Raw genomic sequence first — 13,448 nt, 5'->3', positions numbered from 1 at the left:
CTCTGGCGTAGGCGCTGCTCTGTGACGTAACGTGGTCACGCCAACCTAGGCCGTAGGGGCCGAGGCGGCCGTTATGGCGCCTGCGGCTCAGAGCAGGGAGAAATTGAAATTACTTTTTGGCAACCTCCGTGCTTTCCCTCCTGATGTGGGTCAACAATTCCGTGCTGAATACGTTTTCAAAGGCTGGAGCCTATCCAAGGCCAACTTAGCGCGGGCTGTATTCTATTCAGGCTTTTAGGCAAAACGGAAATATGGCGGCGCCCGTGAACCATTACGGTCGCACTACGGGGGCGACCATCTTACAGGAAGCGCAGTTTGGTAAGTCAGAGAAGATCGAGTGAGCTAAAGGCTCCTGGAGCCTTTGGAGGACCAGCGAAGTTTGTAAGGAGCCTAGACGTTAGGAAGCAGCGGTCAGTTCGTGGACAGAAACACAGGACTTCCAGTCTAGGTGATATTTGGGAATGGGGCGGAACAGGGATGGCATGGAGTAAGGCAGGTTTGGATGGCGTTGGTTGTAGGGGCAGAGCCAACGGTGAAAATCGACGCCCACAGCCTTCACTGGAAAATTGGCTCTACTGAAGATGTTGATGATGACCCAGACAATGGAAGGAAAGAGGGATTCCGCCTTCAGTAGGACTAATACTACTTTTAATTGCCTGTTTGGCAGGTAACGTGTTAACTACATCTACTTCTCACAACAAACCTAAAGCAGGTATTTTAAAGGTAAACAGACATAGGTGAGTTAAGTAACTTGCTTAAAGGCACACAGCTTGGGCAGGATTCAGATCAGGCAGTGTGACTTCATGACCCACTCCTGAGGACTAGTCAAGGTGATGGGTGGACTTTATTAGAACCATGAGGATCTGGTTGTGGTAGCAGGCTTAAGTGTGTACTAGGCCATCTTCACCTGCGGATGTCAAGCTCTGAAGTGAACTCAGCACGTGGTCCTCAGGGATTAAATCAGCTTCACAGCCCATCCTGGGTCCTGACTGTTCAGGTCCATGAGCAAACAAACCTGACCTTGCCATGGCCGGATCTAGAGATTCACAGGACAAATTGGAAGGGATCTGAGGGGTCTGGTTGGTGGAGCACTCGTGACTGATTCTTTGCTGGAGACCATCTACACTGAACCCATCGCATTATGAGGTATATTGTGAGGGTGGTGATGAGGACAATAATCCAGGATTTAGGGTAGAGATGTTCAAAATGAGTGAATCAGGCCCTTGTTGAAAATGCAGAGTCCTGGACTCCAGCCCCAGAGGTTCTGCTTTAGATGTGGGGTATGACTCAGGAATTTGCATTCTTTTCAGTTTTTCAGAGAATCTGAGGCCTATGATACACAATCATAAGAAGCAGTCCTGGAATGTTCTCTGGTTATATATTATGATGGATGGTGAGTCCCCTCAGTACTTTGGAATTGGCTCAAATTATATCCTCAAAAGCCTTCCATTGGGAAGGGGGACATCTCCCCCATTATGATCTCTTACTAAGCGTTTTCTTCATAGGATTTATCTCGTCCTGAGATTATATAATCCATTTACTAGCTCTCCCTTACTAGATTATAAGGTCCATAAAGGCTGTTCCTTTGCCTGTTCACTGGTGTATCAGGTGCATAAAACCATGCCTTTGCACAGTGATGCTACTCTAAAATATTTCTGAAGGACTAAATTACCCAAACTCAGAATTACGATTGAATTGAGACGGAGACAGCATGCCAAACTTTCGTTTACTTTTCTAACATAATTCAGTGTGTGTAACCAGGATATTGCAGCTTCATAAGATCAAAGAAAAGAACTCTGGGTGAAGAAGTCGAAGAACCTGCTTCCAGGACAGTGGGAAGGAATGAGGGAAAATAGAACTCACACGTCTCAATTCAGCAGTCGCAGAGGAGCCGGATATTTTCCACAGGTACCAGGCCTGTGGACAAATTTTAAGGACTTATCACCAAGACATTCCAGAAGATGTCACCTTCTATATCCTATACACTCCACCATTCTTAGAGACTAAAGTTCTTTCTGTTTTTTGTTCTATTCATTCTAGGAATCATTTTCCTTTTCTGCTCTCCTTATAACCAGTTAATAAGCCTCTCTGATCCCACATGAAAAGTTTGGGATAACAGTTCTGTTCTTTAGAACTGTCCCATCAGTGACAAAATACACTTTGATTAGCCCATTAGTCCATTCATTCACTTTTCAAATCTATATACAACTAGGATGCTACGCTTGTTTCTTTAATGTGCTGGGAAATATAAAATTGAGAAACCAGCACTCCCCAATGTATAACGTTCTACAACAATGGAAATGATAGTAATTTCTCTCATTGTCTCACTGTGCGGTAGCCAGTTGTCACGAATGTTGAGCACATGAAATGTGGCAAATGCAATGGAGAAACTTATTTTTCATTTATTGGTTTGTAGTTTTTTAGAAAATTTGTTTAAACATTAAAATTTAAATCACTAAAATTAAGGAATTTACAAACTCCTTGTGGATAAAATGAGCTTTCACAAAATTATTTTGTGTTCTATGGTGCTCACCACTAAAGAGTTCTTTCTTCCCCAATCCCTCAAAATAATATGGTCCAACAATAAATTGCCATATCCTTTTGAACCAATCACTCCATGTTCATTTCTCCTAATAAAGATATTTACATCCTATCAGGATATTAACTGGAGTAGAGATACCACTTAAAAGATAATCCACCTACATCACTGGTCTCTCCTATAATAGGCTTGTTTTAATCACAACTGTATCCTCACCTCCTGGAACAGAACCAGAGACAAAGGAAGTATTTGACCAACACTTGGTCAAATGAATGAGTCGACTTAATCTGAACCTGTTGTTCCTTAAATCCCTCTGCATAATATAAACTTCTGAGACTTCCAGTAGACTTCCCAGTTTTCACTTGACCCTTCACCATGGCGTGGGGAAACTGAACTGATATATACATGTTCACATCCCACCAGTATTAGCCTTTCCTGGTTTGTCATTCATAGCAACATTTCAGATACAAATTATGTTTTAAACATTCATTTATTTCCTTCACTCAATTCTTTCATTCATTGGCCACAACAGAGCAACTGATGTATGTGTTTGAGTTAACATCAGATTATGCTTCCGTATCAATGCATGCATTCAATAGGATGTCAGGCTTTCCAAGTCTCAGCATTTCACACTTTTTCTCAGTATTGACTTCTCAGACAGTGTGAGTTAGAAACTTTTTCTCAGTATTGACTTCTCAGACAGTGTGAGTTAGAAACTTTTGCTCAAGCCTTTTACACACAGAAAGTGTCTCTGAGTTTTTTCCTACTGGTTTTCTGTGACATAAAATAAGACATAATTGATCACTGAAGGCGTGACCACACTCACTGCATTCAGGTTTCTGTCCTGTGCAAATCCTCCTGAGGGTGCACATCTGGCCACAGGCTGGCCCACTATGACTACATTCCTGTTGGCTGGGAACCCACTGATGTTTAATGCTGTGTGAGGGGCCACAGGCGGCACCTGCACAGTCACCGTATTAACAAGGTTTTTCTCCTGCAGAACACTGCTCTGTGATGAGCTGTGGCTCACTGTGAGAGAGTTTTCCACCTTGACTGAGTGAATTTTCTGATGTTCATTGAGGACCGACTTCGCTCTGAAGGCTTTCCCACACTCACTGCATCTGTAGGGTCGCTCTCCTGTATGAATTCTCTGATGAACAACAAGCTGTGGCTTCCCAATAAAGGCTTTCCCACAGTCACTGCACTCAAAGGGTTTCTCTCCTGTGTGAATTCTTTCATGTTTAATGAGACCTGTTTTCTGGGAACAGGATTTTCCACATTCACTGCACACAAAGGGTGTCTTTCCTGTGTGAAATCTCTGATGTGTCGTGAGCGATGTTTTTTGGCTGAAGCCTTTTCCACATTCGTTGCATATATAAGGTTTCTCACCTGTATGAGTCCGCTGATGTACCATGAGGTTGCCTTTCTGGATGAAGCCTCTCCCACAGTCACTGCATATAAAGGGTTTCTCTCCTGTGTGTATCTTGTAATGTATATTGAGCCGTGATTTCTTGAGAAAGGCTTTGCCACACTCAGTGCATTCATAAGGTTTCTCTCCTGTGTGCGATCTCCGATGTTCATTAAGTGTGACCTTTCTGGAGAAGGCTTTCCCACACAGACTACATTGATGGGGCTTCTCTCCTGTATGAAGGTTCTGGTGATCAGTGAGCAAACACTTCTTCATGAAAGCTTTCCCACATTCACTGCATACATGACGTTTCCTTATTTTTTGAGTCTTCTGATGCTTGATGAGTTGGGACTTAGTGCTGACGAGTTTTCGGCTTTTGGGGAATTTAACTGCAGTCTGAAATTGTTCACTGTTAGCATGATGAAAGGATTTCCCATCTCCACTAAACTCAGCGGGGTTCTTTATTTCACAGCTTCTGCTCTGGTTAAGTAAAGTTAAATCTGATTTCATGCATTTTCCATGTGAGTCAAACATATCATGATCTTGCCTTAACGTTAAATGAGTTTTGCTCTGATGGACAGAATTTTCAAATGTGTGACATTCATGCCATTGCTCTAGGGTATTCTCCATGCTTTCATTTTGCAAGTGCTCCAGCAGATGATCATCCTCTTTCCAGATTTCTAGGAAAGAAAACAGTGAATTCTTTCATCATCTTGATTTGGAAGAAAATTCAAAAAAATACTTCGATGTGAGCTGTTTTAGTGACGACCCTATGATACGAGTGTAAATAAAACTCCATGCTTAATGTTCCTGTACATTGGGAAAAACAGTAATAATGAATAAACACAAATTTGGCTACTTTCTGAATATTGGCTTTGCCAAAAGTGCAGAGACTGTAAAACACAAGCAATATGCTGTAGCAGCAGACCACAGGTGGGTGGGCCCCCTCATCCAAGTGGGTGAGACAGACTCACTCCACGTTCCTGACCACCCTGTGTAACAGGCACGGTGCTAGAACAGGGATAAGAAAACAATTCCCCTCATGTTCACGGAACCTACACTGCACTTTGGTAAAACCACTTACAAGACAAAGACAGACACAAGGAAAAGAGCTACAGGTTGGGAAAGCTGGTAGGAAGGCGCAACAGAGAGGGAGAGGGACAGAGAAAATCAGGCTACATTTTGGAAGAAGCCAGGACTTCTTGGTGGATTCACTGTTTTTGGCATGGTGGGAGGAATAATGACAAAGCAGAGGGCTCCTAGCACCTCTAACTTAAAACCTACACCTCAGAGAGGTGTTCTCTTTCCTAAACAATTTACCCCAGCTCCAGCACTTGACATTATGCTGACAATTTTATCACAGACTGCTTCACCCCATATACATATTATTTAAAGTTTGATTTTGTCTCCTCCTCTTAGAATGGAAACTCTTGGTACACTTGGTTTTTCACACTGCTGTTATCCCCCAGCATAAACTACTCTATCCAAAAATAATTTATAAAAGGACGAAAAAAAAGCAACATAATAGGGAGCTTAGGAAAGAACATAGAAATCTCTGTGTGAACAATATATACTGTATCACAGTGACACTAAGAAGAGTTTCATGTCATGTGAGAGGTAACGTGATTAACTGTGACTAAATATCCTGAGATTATGCTGAGATGAAACAAAAGCGTTCAGGAGGTAAATATAACAACAACACCCATGATAAACCATAAAAAAGATTAGGATTAATAAATACACAAAGGAATTGAACTAGGCAAGAGTTACGGTCTGGTTTAGGCTGGAACAGAGAATGAAGAACATTAAAATATCTTTTCTAGTTATAACACATCATGACCTGCAGATTCCTTTAAGAAGAGAGCTCTACAGGTAGGGATCATGTGAGGTAACGCCTGGATGGCCCGGATGTAAGATGCACAGGAATGAAGGAGAACATGAACTTATAGGGGTTTCCTGGGAGGGAAGATGATTGTAGGTCCTTGCAGTCATTGGGAGCCCGAGAGTTGTCATCAAGATGAGTAAATTCTACTCAACTAAAGTCTGTGGTGGATCACATCAGGGAGACAGCAATTTGGGCGTTGCCTGCTGGGAACAGAAAAATCTTTGTTCACCAAAATCAAGAAAACATTGAAGGGATAGGAGATCAGAGGATAAAAATGGAAAACAGGCCTTTGAAGAACCTCAGAATGGCAAAAAAGAGGATCTAAGAGAGAAAAAAAAGTAGACAAAGGCACAGTGAAGACCAGTTTACTCTGGGACACAGCACCCAAGACGGGGTGGATAGGAGGGGAAGTCACATTACCAGGGCAGGAAGAGGAGTGGTCAGAAGACTGAGGAATTTAGGGATTTCTCCTGGAGCCAAGCCTTGGATGGTGGAAACTCATAGCCAGGGAAGTGGAAGAGTATTAAGAAGTGAAAGATTTGAGAATCCTACGAAGAAGAAAACTATGCAAACAAAAATACAAGATGTGAACAAAATAGAGATAAAAGAATACGTTTTTCTCTAAACTCCTACAAAGGTATAGAGGTCTCCGGTCAGGAGAGACATGCATGGAGGCACTGCTTACCTATCCTCAACCCCCCTCACCTGTGACTCTTCTCTGAACGAATAGAATGTGATTTCTATACCTATCCCTTTACTGGTTCCCTCATTCACCTGAACGTGTCCAACAGTGGACTTCTGCCATTGTCCACGGTGATTCTCCTCGATCCAACTTCGAGAGAATGTCTGGTTTGCAGGCTTGATACCCTGTTCATGGGAAATGATAGAAGACTTAGACATACTGAATTGGGCATGAGGTTCTGTGAAGACTGCAGAATGCTAGATTTAAAGACAAAACAATTTTCACACCTACAAAAAGCAAAGGCTTTTCTCTCAGGAGGAGGGAGAATATACCCCTTTCTCTGGGGACAGAGCGGGGACTGAGACTCATGCCACTTCAGAGCATCACAGACACTCCAGACCTTTCAGAAGCTGAGACTGGAAAGGTCACTGACTGGGGACCTCAGAGTGACACAGGGGAGCCGTCCTCACCCGCTGACACTAGGTTGCTGTAGTTCTCCAACATCACGTCCCGGTACAGGTCCTTCTGCTCGGGGACCAGGAGCTGCCACTCCTCCCAGGTAAAGTCCACAGCCACATCGTCAAATGTCAGGGACTCCTGTAACAACACCGTGCTGTTTAATAGGGTGGTGTCCTTTTGATGATATGGAACAAATGTTAGTTTTTCTGCTCATTTTCACTTTATAGGCTGGATCTAGATATTGTATGGGGTTTTATTTTTATAGTTGAAAAATGGCTAATAATATATTCAGTAACTGTGCTTTCAGTCATCCATACATTTATCCAAATAGAAGTTTCTATAATGTGTAAAAGTTAAATGTTCTTATTAACTTAGAAATACCACATTCATATATATATAAAACAAACAATATATACGTGTAACTTTCAGATTAACAGAAGTGGTTTTTATAGGCCTCTACAAATCCATTAAGGAACAAAGGAATGAATAAAACAAACCCAAAGTCACCTGGCCCTGAAGCATTTTCTTCTGTTTTCTGAAAACAGCTGGCAATGGGGAGGCTCTGTCTTGGTACCTTCTGGAACCACTCCAAATTTCCAACTAGATATCTGTCGTCAGTCAGGTGTGTCCCAGGAAATGCTGACACCCAATCCTGTAACTTCTTTCAGTTGATTATTTTGCCTCTAGGGAGTCAGGACCTGTGGGTTAAGGAGAAAATTCTATTTGAGTGGTACATTTCTGCTGGGCCCAGAGGCTACACTGCTCCTGGGCACTCACCTTCACATATTATACACAATATTGCTAAGTGTCCCTTTATTTGGTGTCCTGGAAGAATTTATTCTTATGGCCATAAAGCCTTAGGTTCTAAATGTCGTGAAGGTATTCCTTTATTCTGTGGAGTTTAAGTCGAGTGACTATCATAGGAGATGAAGGAAATGACATAGTAGGGGCAGAATAAGTTTTGCCTTCTTCCCTTCTAGGTTCTTTGGCTGGTCTAATAATTAAATAGGTGTAACAGATTAATAGGAAAAAAACAATCAAAAGTTTTGTAACATATCTCCAGTAGACATGGAAGAGACCCAGCAAAACTGAGTAACTTGCCAAAATGGCAGAAGCCATGAACTTAAATACCACCTACAGCTAACGACCAAAGATGTTGGGAGTGGGAGTGAAGAGTCAGTTATGGGAGGTTATGAGGAAAAGGATGGGATACAAGGGTTAAATTGCTGTGCAGGAATTGGATAGCTACGTGCAAAAGAATGAAACTGGACTGCTATCTGTCACCATGTACCAAAATTAATTCAAAATGGATCAAAGACTTAAGCATAAGACCTGACACAATAAACTGCATTGAAGAAAACATAGGTACTAAACTTATGGACCTTGGGTTCAAAGAGCATTTTATGAATTTGACTCCAAAGGCAATGGAAGTAAAAACTAAAATAAACAAATGGGATTATATGAAACTGAAAAGCTTCTGCACAGCAAAAGAAACTATTGACAAAATAATGAGGCAGCAAACTGAATGGGAGAAGATTTTCGCAAACAGTTCCTCTGATAAGGGGCTAATATCCAAAATATACAAGGAACTCATGAAACTCAACAACAAAAAAACAAACAACCCAATTGAAAAATGGACAGAGGACCTGAAGAGACATTTCTCCAAAGAGGATATACAAATGGCAAATAGACATATGAAAAAATGCTCAACATCGCTAATCATCAGAGAAATGCAAATGAAAACCACAATGAGATATCACCTCACCCCAGTCAGAATGGCTTTCATCAACAAAACAAATAGTAACAAGTGTTGGAGAGGCTGTGGAGAAAAAGGAACTCTCATACACTGTTGGTGGGAATGCAGACTGGTGCAGCCGCTATGGAAGGCAGTGTGGAGGTTCCTCAAGAAATTACGAATAGAATTACCATATGACCCAGCAATCGCTCTCCTGGGTATCTACCCCAAAAATATAAAAGCATTTCTCTATAGAGACACGTGTACGCCAATGTTCATTGCAGCTTTGTTTATGGTGGCCAAGACATGGAAACAACCAAAATGTCCTTCGATAGATGAATGGATAAAGAAGTTGTGGTACACATACACAATGGAATACTATTCGGCGTTAAGGAAAGATGATATAGGAACATTTGTGACAACATGGATGGATCTCGAGAGAATAATGCTAAGTGAAACAAGTCAGACAGAAAAAGCAGAGAACCCTATGATTTCACTGATATGTGGTATATAAACCAAAAAGAACAAGACAAACAAATGAGAAACAAAAACTCATAGACACAGACAATAATTTAGTGGTTACCAGAGGGTAAGGGGGTGGGGGGTGGGTGATGAGGGTAAAGGGGATCAAATATATGGTGATGGAAGGAGAACTGACTCTGGGTGGTGAACACACAATGGGATTTATAGACGATGTAATACAGAATTGTACACCTGAAATCTATGTAAATTTACTAACAATTGTCACCCCAATAAAATTAATTAAAAAAAAATTTCTAATTTCTTCTGCATAAGTAGAAACATATTTTACATAAATGCACAATTGCGTTGTCATGAATGATAATATCCTTTAATATAGTATTTTTATCTTTCCCTTTCTTGCTGGCATGCCCTTCCTCCACTGCCTACTGCACCACTTTAACCCAACTAACCCTATCAACTTCTTAAAATGTAGCTTTCCATATTTAAGACCAATAAAAGATATAAAAACGTGTGTAAAAAAAAAAAATTGCTGTGCAGATTTAAGTCCCCACATTCTCCACTGATAGTGAAGGCAGGCCAGGTACAGTGAGGGAGACAACCATACAGAGGATTGTCCTTACAAAAATATAAATACCTTTTACAAAGGAAATTTCTAAGTTTTCAGTTTCTCCAGGGCTGCTGTTTCTTAAAATTAACCAACCTAAAATAATCAATATCCCAAAGAGGAATATTTTAGAGTGTCAAAATCTGATTCACTTCAGATTCAAAGAATTACTCATTTAAGAGAAAACATTCACCACAAAGCACTAAGCAGAGTTTTACCGTTATAGGTAGCCAGAAGCGCACCATACACCTACTTGTTTCAATCAGTAGCAATGGAAGTTCAAACTACCACGACTGACTAAGATAGACAAAGATTTACTAATAAAACTAGAATATGGGTCACCCTGACAGAGGGTAGATACTAAAGATGAAGATTGTTAGAAAAAATAAGTATAAATATATGTTAGGCAAGTAAGCTACTTTGTCCACTGCTGTATATTAAGAGGTGAGTGCAGGCATTGGCAAATAAGTTTCTGCAGAGATAGATAAACATTTTCGACTTTGCAGTCCAAAATGTCTGTCACCACCCAATTCTGCCTTGCAGCATGAAACAAACCACAAAAGATACATACCAGGCAGGCGTTGCTGGTTTAGTCCCTCAGTCTGTAGTTACTCAACTACTGGATTAAAGGTTAAGAAACAGTTGGTTTCAAAACAATTCGGTCGTAGCCTTAAGATAGGGAAGGGGCACAAGGACTATTTTTACAGAGGAAAGAACTAGAAGGTTGGATTCCAAGCCTGCTACCCATGTGCCACCAGACAGAACTCAGGCAGACACTAATCATACAGAAGAGACCATCTAAAGCCTACTGAGCAAAGAGATTCCACTGTAATGGCCATTCCCGTAATTAAACCTATTATAAACTAGCCACAGGCTGTACCTTACAAAAGTTTAATATAAACCTGCCCCTATTCTTCTTGTAACTTGCAAAAGTTAAAGATAAACTTACCATTGTTCTTTCCTCCTTTTCCCCATACCAAGAAATTTTCCATAGAAACAAGCAACACATATAAGCCCTACCCAGACCGCCAGAGGGGCCTCTCTCTTCCATTAGCAATTACAGACCACCACTCCCTCTGGGGGTGAACTTTTCTTTCTTACTCTCTGCTAAATAAACTTACTTTCACTTTAAACTCGGTATCAGCTCACGTTTGAATTCTTTCTTATGAGAAGCCAAGAACCTTCTTAACCCAGGGCTTGAGTCCCCACTCTGGGGGTATTCGCAGCAGGCTTCATTCAACCTTAACCAAACACGAGGGGTTCTGGGCGTCCAAAGATTCACCCTCACAAGCCTCTCTGGACCACATTCACTACATACTTCCTCATCAGTGGGAAACCAGGGCCAAACACCTCCATTTGCTGGCTATCCAAACATCACTGAGCTCCATGTTAAATCCCCAACAAGAACCAGAAAAAGCGATCATCCTAAATGCCACCTGCACCCGCTACAAGTGTGATGACATGCAGAGCCCCACACTCCGACGATCGGGACAAGGGCGCTGATCTCTACAGAATCTTGCTGTACTGACTCCGAGGACACCCCAACCACAGACAGACGAGTCCAGTTCCCCTCAAATACCTTAAATCCAGTTCCTACCTGATTTCGCTTAACTCTCTTCATCTCGGGGCTTCTACCCTCCCCCACGGACCCCGGCGATAATTCCACGGTCCATACTACACCACGTCCACACGTCACCCTGTGAAACAAAACCTCTACTGTGACAAACAAACAAAAATCCATCACCAACACCAAAAAAAGAAAAAAAGAAAACTTCCGGGGACAAAACTACAAACTGACCTGATTTACCCCAGACCCACAAGGAGAGTACAAACCTTGTTACTTCCGAGAACCGTTTCTACTTGTGGAACTCTCCTGCACCGTCTACGGCGGCCGACGTGGCTCTGAGGCGTTTGAAGAAACGCCGACAACATGATTTCCGGTATTTCCATCGGCGGCAATATGTCCGCGCCCAGCTTGCCGTGACCCCATGGGGGACGCCATGTTGGAAGACCTGCCTGACGTACAGAAGGCAAAAAGGCGTTTGGGGCCAGTAGCCAGGGATGGCGGGAAAGTGAGAGAGAAGCCACTGAAATTATGTCGTTTCTTGGCACTTCGACTTTGGCAGAAAATGGGTAACTTTTCAGAGCTTCACGAGGCAAACATGATGCGAGCTAAGTTGCTTTCGGCAGGCTGGACAAAGAGGTATAACACTATGGTCGCGGAGGGCATTCTCCACTTTGTAAACAAAACAAAAAAAGTTTCCAAACGGACAATTAGGAATGCATGTGGAGGTAGCAGCAGACAAGGTACTCCTAGAAAGGGACAAGATGCATCCGGTAAACAGACACCACAGAAAGTTTCTGGCCAGAAAAATAGTTTTAAGGAAGCAGGTTTTACGGACAGAAAAATGATTTTCAGAAACTGGTACAGTGTGGGTGTGGACATCACCATGTTCAAGGGGAAAAGAGCGGCTGGGCGGAGCCTAAGTTGTCATTGGGGTGGGAACTCAGGAAAAGGCCACTAAGATGAGGCCAGTAAAGGTCTGGTATCAATGGGAAGGGCACAACTTGAAACCGTCCCATTATAATGTGAGGGCGGTAGTGGGGATAGTAATCTAGGATTTAGGGCAGAGAATGTCAAAATGAGGTGTGTATCAGGCTGTTGTTAAAAATGCAGAGTCCTGGGCCCCAGCTCCAGAGGTTCTCATTTAGGAGTGTGGCATGTGGCTGGGGAATTTGCATTCAAGTTTTTGAGGTATGAAGGCTGTCAATCATAAGAAACAGCCCTCTACTGGTCTCATTGGGTGACCACTTCATAAGGTATATAAATGTCTAATCACTATGCTATATACCTGAAACTAATATGATATTGTATGTCAACTGTAACTGAAAAACATTTTTTTAAAAGGAAAACAGCCCTGGAATGTTTGTTATCTGCTTACAAATAATATGGTGGGTGACTCTCCTCAGTACTATAGTCTTGGCTCAAATTATATCCAGAAAAACCAGGGAGTGGGGGATGGGAATAAAACCTCCCCCATTACTACCTATACATTACTATAAATTACTGCCATGTTTCCCCGAAAATAAGACCGGGCCTTATACCCTATTTCCCCAGAAATAAGACCGGGTCATATATTAATTTTTGCTCCAAAAGACACATTAGGGCGTATCTTCAGGGGATGTCTTTTTCATGTACAACAATCTACATTTATTCAAATATAGTCATGTCATCTTCTGCAATGTCATAACGTACTAAATCGGTCCGTCTGGATGAAGATCTTAACTGGGGCTTATTTTCGGGGTAGGTCTTAGTATTTTCGGGGAAACATGGTACCTATCATTACTATCTATTACTAGGCTTTAATTTTCCTCATAGGAATTATCACTTCCTGACATCATATAATCCATTTACTGTCTCCCTCACTAGATTGTAAGGTCCATGAAGGCTGTTACTTTGCCTGTTTTGGTCACTGATGTAACCTGTGAGTAGTACAGTGCCTTGTAGAGTGTTGGTGCCTTAAAATACATCTGAAGGCAATGACCTGCCCAATAGATTGAATTCTGAAATACCCACAACATGGCAAAGCAAATTTCCATTTCTTTTCCGATAAGCAAGACTGTTTGTAACTTGAGTAGGTGGAAAATTATGG

At 41.9% G+C, this 13,448-nt stretch overlaps 1 protein-coding gene across 8 annotated transcripts; it reads right to left on the bottom strand.

Moving 5' to 3' along the window:
* Positions 1–1,707: 1,707 nt before the first annotated feature.
* LOC308490062 (zinc finger protein 350-like) lies at positions 1,708–12,768 on the bottom strand. 8 transcript variants are annotated; one of them, XM_081031803.1, is made up of 7 exons: positions 11,629–11,811; positions 11,393–11,492; positions 7,481–7,671; positions 6,985–7,111; positions 6,607–6,699; positions 3,366–4,627; positions 1,708–1,917 (listed from the first exon to the last, which is right to left on the bottom strand). In XM_081031803.1, the coding sequence occupies exons 3-7, from the start codon at positions 7,493–7,495 to the stop codon at positions 1,774–1,776; spliced, it is 1,641 nt and encodes a 546-aa protein (XP_080887929.1). In that variant the 5' UTR covers positions 7,496–7,671; positions 11,393–11,492; positions 11,629–11,811; the 3' UTR covers positions 1,708–1,773. The 8 variants fall into 8 exon arrangements, with proteins under 8 accessions (XP_080887929.1, XP_080887931.1, XP_080887930.1 ...); XM_081031805.1 differs by lacking the exon at positions 11,629–11,811 and adding an exon at positions 11,594–11,616 and having other exon boundaries at positions 1,715–1,917; XM_081031808.1 differs by lacking the exon at positions 1,708–1,917 and adding an exon at positions 10,367–10,414 and having other exon boundaries at positions 2,390–4,627; positions 11,594–11,640.
* Between the last annotated feature and the right edge of the window lie 680 nt (positions 12,769–13,448).

This window comes from Rhinolophus hipposideros, assembly GCF_964194185.1.
Source record: "Rhinolophus hipposideros genome assembly, chromosome: 21".
NCBI lineage: Eukaryota > Metazoa > Chordata > Mammalia > Chiroptera > Rhinolophidae > Rhinolophus > Rhinolophus hipposideros.
This window is presented reverse-complemented; position numbering and strand designations above follow the sequence as displayed.

Coding starts and splice junctions, on each gene's coding strand:
- LOC308490062 (XM_081031803.1), bottom strand. Junction 6,700..6,984: donor CAGCAACCTAGTGTCAGCGG/GTGAGGACGGCT, acceptor TCCCATGAACAG/GGTATCAAGCCTGCAAACCA. Junction 4,628..6,606: donor CCACTGTTGGACACGTTCAG/GTGAATGAGGGA, acceptor TTTCTTTCCTAG/AAATCTGGAAAGAGGATGAT.